Consider the following 16,903-nt stretch of genomic DNA (forward strand, 5'->3'; position numbering starts at 1 on the left):
AACGAAATTCCGTGAGCTGCATTTTAGGCGACGTAGCACGCTTCACAAAATCGGTGAATTTTACCTTTCTGATCACGGTCGGCAACCTCAGTTCGGCCAAAATTGAATTTTGGCTCGTAGCAAAGCAAAAATAAGGAATTGGAAAATAAATTGCTTTTTTTTATACATATGTCAAACCCTTTTCACTGACAAAAAATGAAGGAAAATTATTTTTGGTCTCGAAGTCGAGTGGACCGCTTTTAGTGGGACTGCCACTTAAACATGTGCATACATTTTGCAGTCATTCTTCTTTTATAAGGCCAAGATGAGGTTGAACTTAAAGCTGATAATTCCGGCGTCAAAAGTTGAACTATCAGCAGAGAAATAAGCTTTTTATAACTAAATACTTGAGAGCTTAGATCTGCAAAATTTAATGATAGCTGAAAACTAAAGTACACTTTTGACTTGTACATGAGAAATTGCCTAAAATTTAGCTGATCATTGAGGTTCAAGCACCTCTATCCTAACCCCTCCTTTTATTGTCAAATTACAGTACATGATTGGTGAAAATATATCTTTTGCCCGCTCATTCCCGGCTGTCATTGCTGATTTTATTAAGCCGGGGCGAGCCAACTGGAAAATCCATTCAACCACATTACAGAGATTTTGGCGCATTTCAATTTCTTTGTTGAATTCAGTCAGGATATATTAATAATGTGCAAATGGCGAACTATAGATGCACAAATAATTTCTTGGCTTCTTCTGAGGTTTAGCTTGGGCAATGTTGGAGTTTTCGTACGTGGTGAAACAATGCAATAAATATTCAAGAGGCTATTAGTTTAGACAATATAATTGACGAGACAATCAGTAATCCTCTTGAAAGACAATCTTTCTTTCAATCGGCCCTTGCGCATTCACATGGTCTTGTTATACGGTCTTAGGGAGCGAGTTTCGACCAACTTAAAGTGAAGCCTGACCCAGTCGACTGTTAAACGAATCAGCTAGTACCATCAACTAGGCAAAACTTGTGTTTCCTTGTCACAGAGGTCAAACTTTCGTTTTCTTGGTTCTAAGAGCTAAATACATGTTTCTTTAGAACACTCTTGTCGGGATTTTAATTTATCCCAGCCAACAAATAAGTTGTTTTCCTAAGCCATTAAGTGCCTTGACTTCTTGGTTAGCAGTTGGTTGCCCGCAGAAGGTTAAAATGTGCTGTAAACGTCAGCCGAAGTTTATTATATATAAGGAGATTTTGTGCAGGAGAGAGGACCTTTAAGGTTAATCTTTATCTATCGCATTTCAGACGGCAATAGCGAAATCAGTTTTAACTTGGCGTAACGCGTAACATTCAACTTGTGGCAAAGGTTCCCGCATCAGAACTGATACGAAGAAAAGGTTGCGCGTGTCAAATGGCAACCACGTGGTCATAGGAATTCCCTCGTAAAATTTAATTAACGCAAGCCGCCTTGATATGGTCGGACGCGTGAGACAGGAACCAAGTCTTGATTTGGTCAAGCGGGAGAAATAATACCAGTGCAAGACTTGGCTAAGACTTAATCGTAATACAACTTTTAAATCGGCTTTGCATGTAAAAGACTTACAAAGCCGGAGGCGGTACAACGGATTAGCTATGATTTCCTTTATTAATTTGTTCACGCAGTGTTTCACAGTGATTCAACTGACCACTCGCTATTGTAGTTATAAAGTTCATACGAGTTTTACATCCATACGAACTTCACAAAAATAACCCTAAGAGAGTAAAGCAAATTTCACCTGTCCTTCTTCATGTTAACACGGATATACATGGTACAGTCGGTGTTGTGCAAGTGTGAGAATAAAACGCTTTCGTTTGTCCCAGAGCCTTCGCTACTATTAATGAAAATCACAAGATGCTGATCCGAGAAACCGAGGGCTTACAAAAACCGACAGCTCTGAAACGAAACTATTATTTTGTGTGCTAAATTAATGGTGACTCAGAAAACGTGAAATTGCTTTATAACACTCATCTGGAAAAAAAAAACCGGCTGAAGACAGGCGTCAGTCTTCTGCCATGTTTCTCTTCCTCATCATCCGTTTCTCCTTGGCGATCACAGCCTCGACTTCGCGTTCAAACTGGATCCTTTCTAATAAGGAAAGGGACCTGTAGCATGAGCAAAAAATAAATTATTGCGGTGTCGAGTTTCAAGGACAAATGAAAAACACTAATCCAGTCTAAATGTGTCAATACTTAGTAATCATGGCGGCTCAACTTTCGTGTCATATTATTTTGTTTAATAATTAGGTTTTAGGACTTGGATTGGAAAAATGTTAAAACAAAAAAGCCCTACGTTGCTCATGTCACACGACTATAAAACATTTTTTCAAAATCTCCCAAACTTATGTTTTTTCATTAAGCTATCTAAACACGCGCGCATTTTACTGTTTTCCGTATGTAGACTTAACTCCAGAGCTCCATCCTTTGTGCTCCCAGCATGATTGAGAGAAATTAATAATTTAAGTAGCACTCCAGCATTCTATAAAATTTTTATACTTGAAGTTACACAAGATTTACAGCATCGTGAAAAAATCAGCCAAATCTCACCTCTTGTGTTTTGCCATCATCGGCTTTAGGGCGTCGGCAGCCCTCACCCATTCGACAACTGTGTCGCCCAGCTGCTTTTTCCAGTAAGTTGCTACAGCCTTGGCGTGTTTCGGAGCGTAGCTCTTTTCATATCCTTCTTTGGTATAAGCACAGGAATCATAAGACCCATAAGTAATTCCCACGCAATAGTTTTTGGTCTTGCCAGTTGGGGATCCAGTCTTGTCAACTGCGTTGAATTTGCTCGCTCCTATTGATAAGGTGCAGACACACATCGAGAAGCCTTGAGGCATAGGTGCACACTTAGGGTTGCTTGTGGGCGGCATGATGTGAGACGAAACTTGAAGACGGAGAATCTTCTTCACAGAATCCACGGCATGTGCCTTGAATTCAGCTACTTTTGTAATTAAGGCTTGTGCGTGTGCTGCTGCCTGGCTGTTCTTGCCTCTTTTCTTGGCTACATGAATCTGGTCCAATACTGTGTCCACAAAGAGTTGTCCGTACATGCGGAACAGAGGCAAGGTCTGTTCATAGGAGCTGGCCTTTTCGTCTTCTGGCAGGAAGAAGTGGTACTGCTCAACCATCATAGCTCGCAGATTCTCCAGGCAAGTTGACATATCATCTGCATCATCCTTGTAAATGTCTTTACAGTGTTTAGCATAGCCCAGCATTCCACCCTTGCTTGTTCCAAACACATTCTTGATTTGGTCTAATTTCAATTCCTCGATCTCCTGGTCCATATACTCTTTGAGCTGATCGATCTCTTCCTTCAAGGACTCGTAAACTTCCTTCACATCCACTTCCCCTCCAAAAATACTAACGAGTTGCTCAAACATCGTGCTCAGCATCGCTCCAACAACTGGTATTTGATCTATTGCAAGACCAACCATAGCCAGGGCAAACTCTTCGGTTTCTGAGGCTGCGTTTTTTATCGCCTCTGCTAGTTCGGTTGGTTTTCTGGCAATAACTTCTTCTATGGGTCCAGCATATTCCATGTTAAAGCAGATAACTTTGTTCTCAGCATCGGTCAGTGGAATTAACCCGTACACAATAAAGAGGAAGGCACATAGCCATATGGTTTGAGGTGAAGTCATTCTGGATAAAATGAAAAGAAATGATGTTATGAGTTAACTTTAGGATAAGAGGTCCAGAACATTTTAGCTTATGTATTTATTTTTTCATTTGTCTGTCTTTTCTTTTTTATTTTGCCATCCAAACGCTTAAATGCAATTTTGCGAAAGGGGTTTCATATGTACTGACCAAAACAAATATAATTTGCAAAAAGTTGATTTATTTAGTACTTCTAAGTACTAAATAAGTGTGCCTGGAATATATAAAAAGTTCCATTTGTAAGTACCTCTGTTAATCGGCTAAAACAAAGAAATAACTTCAATGGAAGAAACTAAGACTAGAACAATATAGCCAGAACAACACTCAAGAATAATTTGTCTAGAGGCAGTCAGATCGACCTTTTAATTAAAGCAGAAATACAACAGTTTGGATGGCCTGATTAAAAAGCGACGCTAACAAAACGATTGGCATTAAAAAAATCGTTTCCTTTACCTATTACAGAATTTGATGAGAGAATGTTCTCAAATGTGTTTCCAGACGAGTGTTGAACTGTTTTGGTTGCCAAGCAGCTGTATACACGAAATAACTGGCTCGACCGTAATTGGCGAGTTCAACGCTATCAATTATTAGTGCGGTAAACGAAATTCAATTTAGAGCAGACTATTAAAAATAACTGCAGTTAGTTCCTGGGTATTGTTCACAAGGAAACCTGAGCGCAGGGCTTAGAGATCTGCCATCAGAGAATAATAGTTAATTTAATGCCAATCAAGAAACTCACCTCGTTTGTCGCCTACCAAACTTATTATATGTCAACTCAGAGGATACACCAACATTCCAATTTTGCTCGCTTGCCGAAGGCGGCCTAGTATGCCATATGGTAGCTTTCCAACCGTTGCTAAAATCTGAAATATGGGCGACTAATCGGCTAAGAGATGCGGTCTGACGAAAAGGCGCTTTTGCGAAAACCTAACTGGAAAACTAGCAAAGCCTTTGGTTCTGTTCCGTTTCTAAATAATAACTTACTGTACTTTTTTTTGCCCCCCTGCAAGATGTCCAAGATCATTCTTACGCTGGAGCAGTAACGGTAGTTATCACACTTGCGTTCCAAAGCAAAGTTGCGATTTAACAAGCGACAGATATAATGTCCGTCTGACTGTCAAGTTTAATAGTGGGCAAGTACGCTTTAGAAGACCTAGCAACTCATTAGCTTTCGACACAATGTTCAGGACGTTCGCGCTAATTGTTTCTGCGCATTCTTACTGTGCACACAAATTCACACGCCACGTCCTGCATCGATGAACGCGTTAAGTAATAAAATGAACAATGATAGGGCAGATGGCCATTGCTACATATTTGCCTGGAATTAACTATCTTTGACGTTTGGTGACCTCTATTTTTCTTCTGATGGATCATTTTCTCTACCGATTTTCTACCTTAAGCGAAAAAATGAAGAAAATCTATCGATTAGAAATTTGAATTTTTTGCAAAATGCACCATCGAATTCCGTTATTTTTAGCTCTCTGCTTATCTTTGCGGCGGTTTCAAATGCCTCTTGAAGGCTTAGGTTTTGTGAAAACGTTGGCAACAAAATGTGTTTGCTACAAAGTGTGACTAAGATCGATACTTTTAACTATAAACCCCTGTAGACCATGCTGAATTTCGTGCGCCAATTTTTCAAAATCAGGGTAGCTTTCCTCACGCTTTATCTCCGAAACGAAGTCGGTGATACCCAATTTGTTTTTGCATTTCTGACACAAGTACTCCTTATTATCTGATTGCAGTAAAAATGGAAAAAAACCTATCTACTGGAAAATTTTAGCGCGAAAGTCCTTAAGGTAAATGTGGAGAACAAAAACACATTACGCAAGAATATATTGCTGAAAATACATTACTGGAAATACATTACAGAAATACAAGTGTGACAAGGCCACAACAATAGCCACAACAATCAGACTCAAGAATAATTTCGTCAACGACAGTGTTATTCATTGTTTTTAAAAGCAGATGTAAAACAGTTTAGATGGTCTGAGTAAAAAGCGACGTCAACAACAGTGACTGGCATTAAAAAACTGACCATTGCTTTTACTAGTCAATGAAGTCGATAAGAAAAGACGCGAAAATGAGTTTCCAGACGAGTTCAACTGTTCTGTTGCCTCGTCTGTCTGTTTTGTAATAATGACGAGGGCAATGCTAGACTCAATTTTCATCTTATTCTACAATGTATACAATTTGCATTAGCAGTCTAAACGAAATTTTGGATCAACTAAAAATTAAAGAAGACCCGGTAAACTTCGTGAGAGCGATAATGCAAAAAAGGAATGGTTTACTTTGTGGTTTTCGGGGGAAAGTTCAAATTTGCGAGGAATCACTGCTATCACCGAACAATTCACATGAATTTTCAGTTGGAGTGATCTGAAATACAACGTTTCTTGAAAAACGACCCCGAGGAACAGCTAAGCAAAAAGTCAAAAACATATCATTTACAACTGGCACCAAAGAAACGATCTGTGTGTCATGTTTTAAAGACGAAGAAGAAATTGAAAAGAGTAAGAGTAAAAATCCCTTACCTCTGTTCAGCTGTGTAGTTGTTAACCTGATACCCGAACGCTCGCAGTGGAACACGATTATAATACTTCGAAAAGAGCGCGCTTTGTTGAAGTAGGCTCATTGTGGGTATGCCTTTTCAAAAGACTTTATTCCCATTGGTTGGTTTTTTATTGACGTAGTACTGTTGTTTGGTTTTCCAAAGCAAAATCTTATTATCCATAGGATGAAAACAATAACGAATAGAAAGAAGTCAGTGAGTTTGTAGCGGCTAGAATTTTCTTTGCGTTTGGGTTTCACGTTTCTCCGTGACCCCTGGGGATTATGTAACCTATTCCGTTAGTACTTAAGCGATCATCATTATGCATAGTTTTGTATTGATTTTCGCCAGTGCTTGTTAGCGGCTGGGAGATAAGTTTTGCTGCTTTCTACCGCGTTTTTCTTGGCTGCATCTCACTGTTGTGAGCTTTGAAGAATTATTCCAGAATGAATGATCATACAGGCTAACCGAGTAGCGGAATTGCACAATCGCCCGGGGAAGTCTAATTTTGGTCTAGACGCCCGAGGCGATGATGCGATGGTGTGACCGCCGTCGGGAGACTAGTGATTTCCCGGCTGTAAAATTTTGTCGCCAGAACGTGTCTATGACCCTTGTCTATTTCCGGTAATTAGCAAAAAAGAATTTAAAAAAATGAATGTCCAACTTGCAGTTTACTTTAATTAAAAATATATACATATCTACTGATTTTTTTTTTATTATGAAAATTCTGACCGATTTCCGTAAAACGGTGGAAACCGGTATGGATCCGCGCCTGCTTGTTTACAGTCTATCGAACTTTATCTCTAGCAACCTTTGTTAACCTTTCCTTTGTGTACTTTTACAGTGAAAAAGCTGGTTCACCGCGTCAAATGGACAGGATAAACCTTCAGATACGGAAGGTACAGGAAACCTGAAAAATAACAGTTTAATAAGATAGAAAAACACCAATGACATAATGATAAACCATAAAGGAACAAGAATGGCTAAGGATAGAGAAGATTAACGCGGATTGCAAACGACGAATTTGAAAAATTGAGGCTAAACTTTTCAATATGCGCAAACCGTGACTGAGCTCCTTTAAATAAACTTAAATTTGGCTATTTCCGTAAAAAAATCACGAGAAATTATGAGAACTAAAGAAAATGTTAAAAAGAAACCAAACAAATGGCAAGATATCAATTCTACAAAGAAACTGAATTCTAGATATAGAAGCGCTAAATTAAAATACCGTAGTGCAGCACGTTCTTTCCAGCGAACTTCGTCCGCAGGAATTTTTACGGTCAAAATTAAAAATGTTGGTTGTATCGACGGTTAGATCTTCATGCGATTGCGTAAGCTTATTCATTCTCAGAGAAAAGTCTTTCTTCCAAAGATATTTTCCAAAGACGTGAAAAAGAGGTAGGAAAACTGAGTATGCGTCATAATTTGCGCGCGCATAAATTTCGTCATTATTAAAGTTGAATTATGACGCTACTGTAATTACTTAGCTGGACCAAAAGTACGTTTTACGACGCTTCACTGCGGTGTTCTTGTCTGTCAGATTTTCGACAGTTAGAGGCCAATTTCGATTTATTAAATGTCTTACTTGACTCCGAGGCTTAGGGGAATAAAACAAAAGAGACCGCCTCGGGTCTAAGGGATGAATAATTAACTTCTTTTTTTATTATTCCGTTAAGCCTCGCGGAGCCAAGTTAGAATTTTAATATATCAAAATTGGCCTATTGACTACAAACATAGTATATTCGGATCAAAATTCCTTTCAGGTACGTGTTTTTCTACCAAGTTGCTCATTTTTCACAATTCAAAGTACACAATCTTAACGTGGGATGCATTTCTTTTGTTCAAAGCATATTTCTCGTGGCTGCTGTAATGAATTTTAATGTGGGTATATATAAAGAAGTGTAGAATGACACACCCATTTTAGCGTCGGTCGCCGTTGCACTGAAGGCAAGGGCGAGGACATCTTAGTCGCTGTGCTCCCTTCAGGCAAGTCCATATTTTCTTTATTTATCGTCGTTGAATTGAAGGCAAGGGCGAAGACATCTTAGTCGATGTGCTTCCTTCAGGTAAGCCCACATTTTCTCTAGCTAGTTACGTGTCTTAGCTGTTTCCCTTGTCTTTCAATTTGATCATTTAATGGTATAATAAAACTTTCCTCGATGCTGTGAAAGCTTCGAGGTGCATGTGTTTTTCCTTGACACCGAAGACTGTATTTAGGCGAAGTTGAAAAACCGAATAGCAAACATTTCTCTTGTGAGTAACTGAATGATTATTTTTAATAAAATGTTTGTTTACAGCTTGATAATCTGCTTGGTTTGCCGTTTGACTTTGTCACTCGCAATTTGTTTCGTCACCTCGGAGCGCTACCATGTACACTCTTTTTAACTGTTATAAAAACAGAAAATTCCAACCGCCTTTGCCTTTGCTCTGATACGAAGAGAACAGTTATGTAGTTATATCAAAACCTATAACTAATCTTCAGTTCTTTCCCATTGCAGTGGCCCACTTTGTTGGTAGTCGTTTAAAAGTGTTATTCCACATTTTGAGGGAGTTTTGTTAAGTGCAAGGCCGATAGACGTCCGTTAACTGATACTAATACTCAATCAAGTCAGTTTTGCTTGAGTTAACACGCGAAAAACTTAACCATGACTTTCCTGTTTTTTCACAAGAATTGACCAGAGGCGGCAATGTTGTATCCAAAGGAATTGAGTTGGAGTGACAGGCGTCATTCACCAATTCAAATGAAGTGTAGCACGACCAGCTATGGACTCCTGGCAAGTTTCATGTTGACGACAACTCCGTTGAAGTTCAGATAAGTGAATCACAGTTGTCGCTAGATTTCATTTGATATAATCCTTTGAAGTTTTGCAGCTAAGTCCAGTTTAGGGGCATTCAGACGTAACATTAAAACCGGTTTGCAATTTAATAAAGAATGTGATCGATTTCAAAATGAGTGCATGTCGCTGGTAATTTTGTATGCGTTGGTGCTAAATTTTTCGTAATTTTAATGGGCGAGTCTCGTGTTTGGATGTATTTTTGCTTAAAATTAACCCACAGACCAAAGTGACACGTATTATTTATTTCGTACTATTAAGTCAAAACATTTTTCATTTATCTTACAAATACAGGAAATGGAGTACCGAGTCTAAGATCTTACGATTTGGTGGCACTAAAATTTTACTGTTTTTTTTTTGTTTGTTTACATAATCCATTCGTAGAATGCTTCAGTTTATTGTCCTGCGATCGTGCTTTTCTGTTTTAAAAAAAAACTTTTGAAATCCACAGCAAGAATCTACACTGGCAAATTCGTTTATTAATTCTAAAAAAAATTTTTTATCTGAGCTGAAGCTAACTGACGAGCCTATAGGCGTAGTTCAATGAGGAAAATGAGCAAAAAATAGCAAAATTCTCAGCGCAGGAAAAGATTTCCAAGCTCGTTAGGCTAGCTATATTGCAATTTGTTCGCCAACATGAGGGCAATTGGCTTTTGAAACAAAGAGTTGTTTGGTTGTACAAAAATTAAATTCAAAACAATTGACGTCAATGTCTGCAGCAGTGAACATTACTCTTTATCTCTGATCCGTTGACAGAAAAACTTATTGCCAGAATGTTGTCATGGAAATCAAACGCAGATGAATCCGATGGATTGACCACACAATTCCCAAGGTTGCCTAGAGATGGACACCAGCTGGCAACAGCAAACCTGGTTGGCCATAAACCACCTGACGCCTGTCATGAGCTCAATGAGGAACAACATATCGTACAAAATAGAGATAAATGTAGATGGATTGTGGCTGCCTTGTGTCCCACAGAGAACGAAGAGGATTAATTAAAAAAAGTAAATCTCGTTATCAACCTTACAGCAAGTCTTATCTTAAATGGCGGCTAGCGCTGTCCTTCATTATCAACTCATTTTCACGCTACCAAGTTGAATAGAAATACATGAAAAATGAAGAGTTGTTCCAAATCGATTGTTTTAATTTGTGACGGCCATTTATTATGGTTCAACTTTCTGACCACAACATGCGAACAAGTTTTTGGGGTGAGCAAGTTATCTGTCCATGAAATAATCATAAGTAAACCTAGGTGATTAAATAACTAAAGTTGCTGCCGTTTGCTCTGCTATCTCCAGGATGACCAAAGATGTGTTAAAGGGACAGTTCATGAGTTTCTGGATTTATTCATCAACCTTAATTATTGAATTTCATCAACTTTAACTGAATTTTGGATGGCAGTGTGCAGAGCTTCACTTCTGGCGTACGATGACGATTGGAAAAACATCTCAGCTCAGATAAGTAGATAATGGTTTTCCTATCTTTACAGTACTAGTCCAAGAGTGTTAAAAATCATGACTCTGATTGCAAAATTGATAGATTCTCAAGTTTCGTGCCATTGCTGTATGTAAGGGTACGGTTGTCTTGTCCACAAAATGCCATCAGTTAGATCAATACAATACAGGTGCACTGTATTATTTTCGAGAATAATTATTGTAATGAGACTACCGTTTGTTTGAAAGGACTTTGAGCTACTTTGGGTCGAACTTTTGTTGGCCTAAATCATTTTCGCGTGGGGAAGAGGGGTAGAGGGGGAGAGGGGGAGAGTGGGTGGAGTTATTATGTGAAAGGACATCTTTCACTTTTCATTTTACGTTCTTGGAATTAAGCGTCTGAAAACGTTTAGGTGAAGAGGAAAATACCACGACGTAAATAGTCATAAAAAAGATTCTTTTAATGATCATTAAATCCAATTTTGATAGCTAGCTTATATTATTAACCAAGTTAGAAAGCATTATCCTTGATTCTTAGAAGCGCGAATAATACAACTTATATTGGATTCCGGCCCACGGGAATTCTAGCTATTTCATTTTTGAAGAAAATGCCACAATTCGAAACCACATCAAAACACTACTGTTTTCTGACGATATGATTTACAAAGTTATCAACTGTATCTAACACGACTGTAAATTTATTAGTTGACAAGGCAGTGTTGATTAAATATTCTTTTTGTCTCTCTCTCGCTCGCTCCAGAGGGCTGATGTATCACCTGTTGACAGAGAGGGCAGCCATCTTAGATCGCAATGTGCTGTTGGACTCTGGCACAAGTCGACTTTTAGAAACATCAAATCTCAGATAAGTGCACTATTTCTACTGTCGTTAACTTCTAACGGTTTCAGTACAAGAATTATGAAAATCTAAGAAACAGATTAACCAGAGGTATTGTCTTGACGAAGAACCAAATTCTCAGAATTAATGATAACAATATTATGAGAAAATCAGTAACGAGAATACACATTTTGAGCACGGGATGTACGTAAGAATAACCACTTTGAAAAACTAAATTCTCAGAGTTAACATTTAAAACAATATGAGAAAACCAGTAATGAGAATATACATTTTGAGCATATGATGTGTTGAAAGTTTCCACTCAGTTCGTTATGCTGAAGCTATCGATTATTATTATTTTTCAAGGTATTGATAAAGACTATAACCAAACGGAAATGTAGATAAGAGAAAAAAATATTTTGCTAAATTGAAAACAATGGCGGTTTCTTTTCGAGAAAACTTTAAATGAAGAGGAAGGGGTAGTAATTAAGACGTGGCCGCGGCTTATCTATAAAATCAACTCGTGAATGCTCACTACTTCTCCGATTAAACCCGAGATAAATGATACACCGAATTGTTGTTTTGCATGTATACATCCCGGCTTACATATGAGCAGTATTCTCGAGATTATCAAGTGAAGTATCTCCGTTGAAAGGTTTTAATCTTCCAGTTCGTCACATCTCATACATTGCAAACCTCTTGTAAGGATGCTGTTTGTACAACGTATAACTCTGGACGGTCTCAAAATGAGCCAAATTAAAGGTAAGATTGCTCTAAAAAGGGCTAAGGCTTCTTCTGTTTTGTTTTTGTCGAGTAAAGAAAGATTTTGAATCTTGAAAAAATTTTGGAAAGGCTGTTTTGTTTTGTTTTGTTTTTGCCGAGTAAAGAAGGATTTTGAATCTTGAAAAAATTTTGGATAGGCTGTTTTGTTTTGTTTTTATCGAATAAAGAAGGATTCTGAGTCTTGAAAAAATCTTGGAAAGGCATATCTAGTCAGGTAGCCGGACTACAATAGATCGTTTTCACTGTCAAAAAAAAAAAAAAAAAAAAAAAAAATAGAAAATGTGATCTTATAGAAGATAAATAAAGAAGACACCTCTTCAGGTTTTAGGTCTATGCACTATCCCAAACTTCAGATATTCGCCTAAATGTTTTACACAAATTTACAGAGCCCAGTATGGTGTACCGTGTCGCCTGTTGGTGTACCCCCGCGATACACCATGGCCAATAGGCGAATCTTTGTTTACAATATTTGCCTCACAAGAGATACAGTTTCTGATGGATCTACAAAAACATTAGTTCTGAATATTAAAAGGGCATAGCACGATCAACTCTGTCAAGGAATTTGAGCTCGTTGTATTACATGCTTTTTGAGCGACGCGGGTTTAAAAACTCAAAATTTTATTAAGAATGTATAAGCTCATTAGCGCTTTTGCCACCCAGAAATTTTGCAGTTTTTGAAAGCCAATTGCTCCTCGAATATTACACCCAAAGAGCCATTATTAAGTTTCACACGCTCTTTAAATTGTTGTAGTCAATTCGTGTTTAACGCGATGCCTTCTCCGTGCGGAGTAGTATGTTATGATATGGCGGCCGGAAAATAGTGTGACAATCTGGAGCTTACTTGGTTATCTAGGCCACTGATTACCTGTACTGCACAAACCTACATATTACTACTTTTATCTCACGAAGGGCTAAAAGTCATGAGATAAGTATTTATATTTTTCGACAAACGCGATCTTAGCTTTATGTCCCGTACTGCCATAACACTAAACTTCGAAATGCACTTGTTTCCAAACGAAGGACGTTAATATTTCGCTGGAGTTAAGTCAAGATATATACTTTTCGCACCTCTTGTGCCTGATGAGGATAGAAACTCTGGTCGCTATTTAGGTTTGGATTTTAAAACTTAATGACGTCACGTGAAAACGTTCCTCTAAATTGGGCATGGAATAAAGTGGCCTTATTCAGATCTAATCATCAATTAGTTCTACAATAATAACAAGACAAAATCCGAGAGGAAATCGAGCAATTTCAGTTTTTATTGGACAAAAACCTTCTTCCAGAATAATTATAAGTATATCACAGTCCTTTTTGCATTTTCTAAAAGTTTGAGATATAAAAATAGTTGCCTGAAATAACACCGAAAACAATTTCCCATGGAAACGTGAGAAAATAAATTTCACCAGTAATTTCAAGTGTTTCATATGAACTTCAAAATCTGCTTTCGACATTTGCTATTGTTAGAAATAATTTCCTTTGAGAAGATGTTTAAAACAGTCGCACCTGAGAAGTTTGCAATACGATGTCAGACAAAGTTTTTTTCGCACTTGTTACTCAAACGTTTTGTGGATTCCTTCTTAATTACTTGGAGGGAGATTATTGAATGAACCTGATGAGCAATTGTAAAAGAAGACCATGAAAAAACTTTCATACTGTCACTGGACGTTTTTAACACAGGATTTGGCAATATGACTTCTACCAATACCACAGTATACAAGCCTATTGAAGTGTCTTTGCAATTAATTCTCATCTTGTATTTTATTTGCATAATGATTACATATACGGAACCCTGAGTAATTTTTTTCCATAACGTCATGCTTATGAAAGCACGTAAGGATACTTTTTTGAATATTGCAACTGACCCTCTCCCCACCCCACCCCCCAAAAGAGAATGAAAAACAGCCAAAATAGGGACCGTCGATAGGTGATTTAAGAATATATTTGGACATTGGCGCTTCAAAATCTGTACAATGCCTTCTTTGGAGGATTAAATCTTGAACAGATTCGTAGATAGATCAGAAATAGAGAAAATAGTCAAAAAAATTGTTATGACTTAAGTTCCACGGATTAAATTTCGCGGAGAAAACGTTTTTTTCGCGATTTGCGATGAGTTACCTTTCAAAGAATAATTTTTCTCTCATCAAATGCTCGTAATACAATAGAAACTGAAAACTGAAGTTCATTTAAAAATTCAACAAAGCAAAATTGTACTTTCTAGGGTGTTTCATATGAAAAAACGTTTTGACTGACATTCCAATGGGGAAAGGAGCATTGTCGACTGGCCATATTATCTATCGGACGGAACTTTGTGCTAAAATATTCAGAAAATATGCATTTTAAAGAATACATCATGAATTATTGTAACTGATTATAGAACGAAAATTAAAACTGTGTTAACACATCGGTATTAAAGACATGATAAAAGGTCATCTAGACGTCGAACTGGATATCTTTGGGAAAAAAACGCAGTTTATATAATTGATAAATGGAATTTCTGTCGTTTATTGAAATCGACCATAAAGATCATACTTCTCGACTGGTTTTAAACTCATTACTTTGTTTTCAATTTCATTGGAAACTGCATGCGAAGACCTCTGTTTCTCATGCGTGAGAGAATGAATTTTGAGTTGTGGATAAGAAATTAAATAGGGAGCTTAGGCAACGACGATACTTATGCCAGGGAGGACACCTAGAAAGAAAAAGGATATTTCTAATCTCGTAACTATCTGGATATCCGCTCCGTACGCCAATCAATACTAAAAACTTGCTCAAACTAAACATGTAATGCCAGCGATCAATTCCAAATAGAAATACAAAAAAATTGCCATCCCGACACTCGTTCTTCAAAATACACAGAACTTGTTCATTTCCCGTTATTGTTCGGCAGAGGACGGCTTCAAAATGTACCAAGATTTAAAACGCACGTGCACAGCCATTCTTCTACTCAATAAACCTCTTGTTTGGTGACGTTTTCGTTGCCTTTTTTTTCTTCATTTGCGATTTTTTTTTCCACAATTACATGCATCAAATACAATTCTTTTTCAACAAATAAGTTACAGAAAAATGAATAAAGTTTGGTTCAGAGAGGTTAACAATGACACCATATTGAATTAATTAAGAAAAAAAATTGTCAATTCTTATCTACATGCTTATTTAACTTAACGATTTTCCTTAATAATGCTGTTGTCTACTTTAATTATTAGTTAAAATTGTTTCCTCAAAAATCTTCCATTTTTCTTTAAACAAATCCATTTTGTTCGATTTCAGAATATGAGTTTTTCAGTTTCATATTTAATTACCAAAATTCTTATGAAGTGGTTCAACGAGGGTACTGTTTCTCTACATAGACAAGTCTACAAGAAAGATTTCCCTAAAATTACGACATAATTAAATTGATTCTTCTCCTCTTCGAAAGTCCCAACAATAACATCCCAATATGTCAGCGAGAGGCTTCTGCAACTCTTGATTTTACTCAAAATTTTTTCATGCCAAAAGGAATATGAAAAAGAACAACCGAACAAAATATGGGATATGGTTTCTGTTAGCTGATGACAGAAGGTGCAGTTGGGATTAGAAACCTATTCTATTTTACACGGACGATCATTAGTAAACAGAACAGAATTCAACACTTTGTACTGAAAGGAGCTTAGATACGGTTCATGAGCAACCCTCATTGGCAAAAGAAATACCTCTGAAACTTGCTTGTTATCAAGGCTAAATTCTTTCTTTAGCTTGACCTATCTACTTGGCTTTTCCAATTTTTGTTTTAGAAGAAAACAATAATAGTCATAGTCACATTAGCGCTTGCCTTTGCTGTGCTACGCAATGCAAGAAGACTGAACAAAATCAAGCAATCATTATCAGCACAGTAAATTCAAATCTATAATCACATTGCCTTTGTGGGATAACTGCTTGCAAATAATTTGTTTCTCCGCCTCTTTTAGCGTAATTCCAGGAGTAATTAAGGTAATTTTCTTGTGCTACTTTTTCGTTTGGTGACATCAGATGATAAGTTTTTCTGATTTTCGTGAGTGGGTAATCTCCAGCTTCCTTGCTAAATTTTCGTCTTTCGCATATAAAAAATATACGAGAAAAAATGCAACAAATAAGTATTGAATGTTTCTTACTTTTAAGTGTAGAAAAAATATCAAACGTAAGATTTATTTTGTCGAATCGCTCGCATTGTAGGCTGAAATAGCGCCACAAAACACCAGCAGCAGGTTGTTTTCAGTCGTATGTCGTGACGAAAGCTGACTCTATGCATTGTTACAGAGGAGGCTAGGTAGAAGAAATGTACAATTTACAAGCTCTTTGCGGCGCTCTTATTGGAAAAGGTCAGAGAAAAGAATTGGATTTACGTGTTTGAAAACTTTGTTTAAGTTCAATCTTGACACCAAAATTGCAGGTTTGGATGTTCAAGAAGTGAAATCAATGCTCCCAAAATAACCATTACGTTTGATTTAGGAATTCTGGCTTTATATATTACCCACAGACAGGTTGTAAGAATTGTTCTTGTGGCATATTGTGTAGATTTCATCTCGATACAGTCGTTTTCTTAGAGCACTAAATGAAGCGGCTGCAATTTGTGGCAGCTCGACTAGATGAAAGAACTAGATGACGAGTAAGATGTTCAACGACAAAATAGGAAAAAAATTCCAAAATAATACCAGGAGTGCGAATTTAATTCCTTGCATGGTACAGTCACATGAAAAATGATAAGGAAAAACAGTACTTTTGTTTTAAGCGTCCTGTACAAAAGAAGTTAAGGTTGTGAAGTTCTTAACTGGTGATTTGTAGAAGAAAAAG

The 16,903-nt window shown here is 37.3% G+C and overlaps 1 protein-coding gene and 1 pseudogene across 1 annotated transcript; both read right to left on the bottom strand.

Moving 5' to 3' along the window:
- LOC145497502 (uncharacterized) overlaps positions 1 to 16,903 on the bottom strand; it is a 111,750-nt pseudogene that overhangs the window by 43,177 nt on the left and 51,670 nt on the right.
- On the bottom strand, positions 1,610 to 3,651 carry LOC145497320 (uncharacterized). The gene is made up of 2 exons (XM_081477144.1): positions 2,561 to 3,651; positions 1,610 to 2,119 (listed from the first exon to the last, which is right to left on the bottom strand). Exons 1-2 carry the CDS (start codon positions 3,649 to 3,651, stop codon positions 2,017 to 2,019), a joined length of 1,194 nt encoding a protein of 397 aa, XP_081333270.1. The 3' UTR covers positions 1,610 to 2,016.

The sequence above is a fragment of the Orbicella franksi genome, chromosome 9, assembly GCF_964199315.1.
Source record: "Orbicella franksi chromosome 9, jaOrbFran1.1, whole genome shotgun sequence".
In the NCBI taxonomy this organism is placed as follows: domain Eukaryota; kingdom Metazoa; phylum Cnidaria; class Anthozoa; order Scleractinia; family Merulinidae; genus Orbicella; species Orbicella franksi.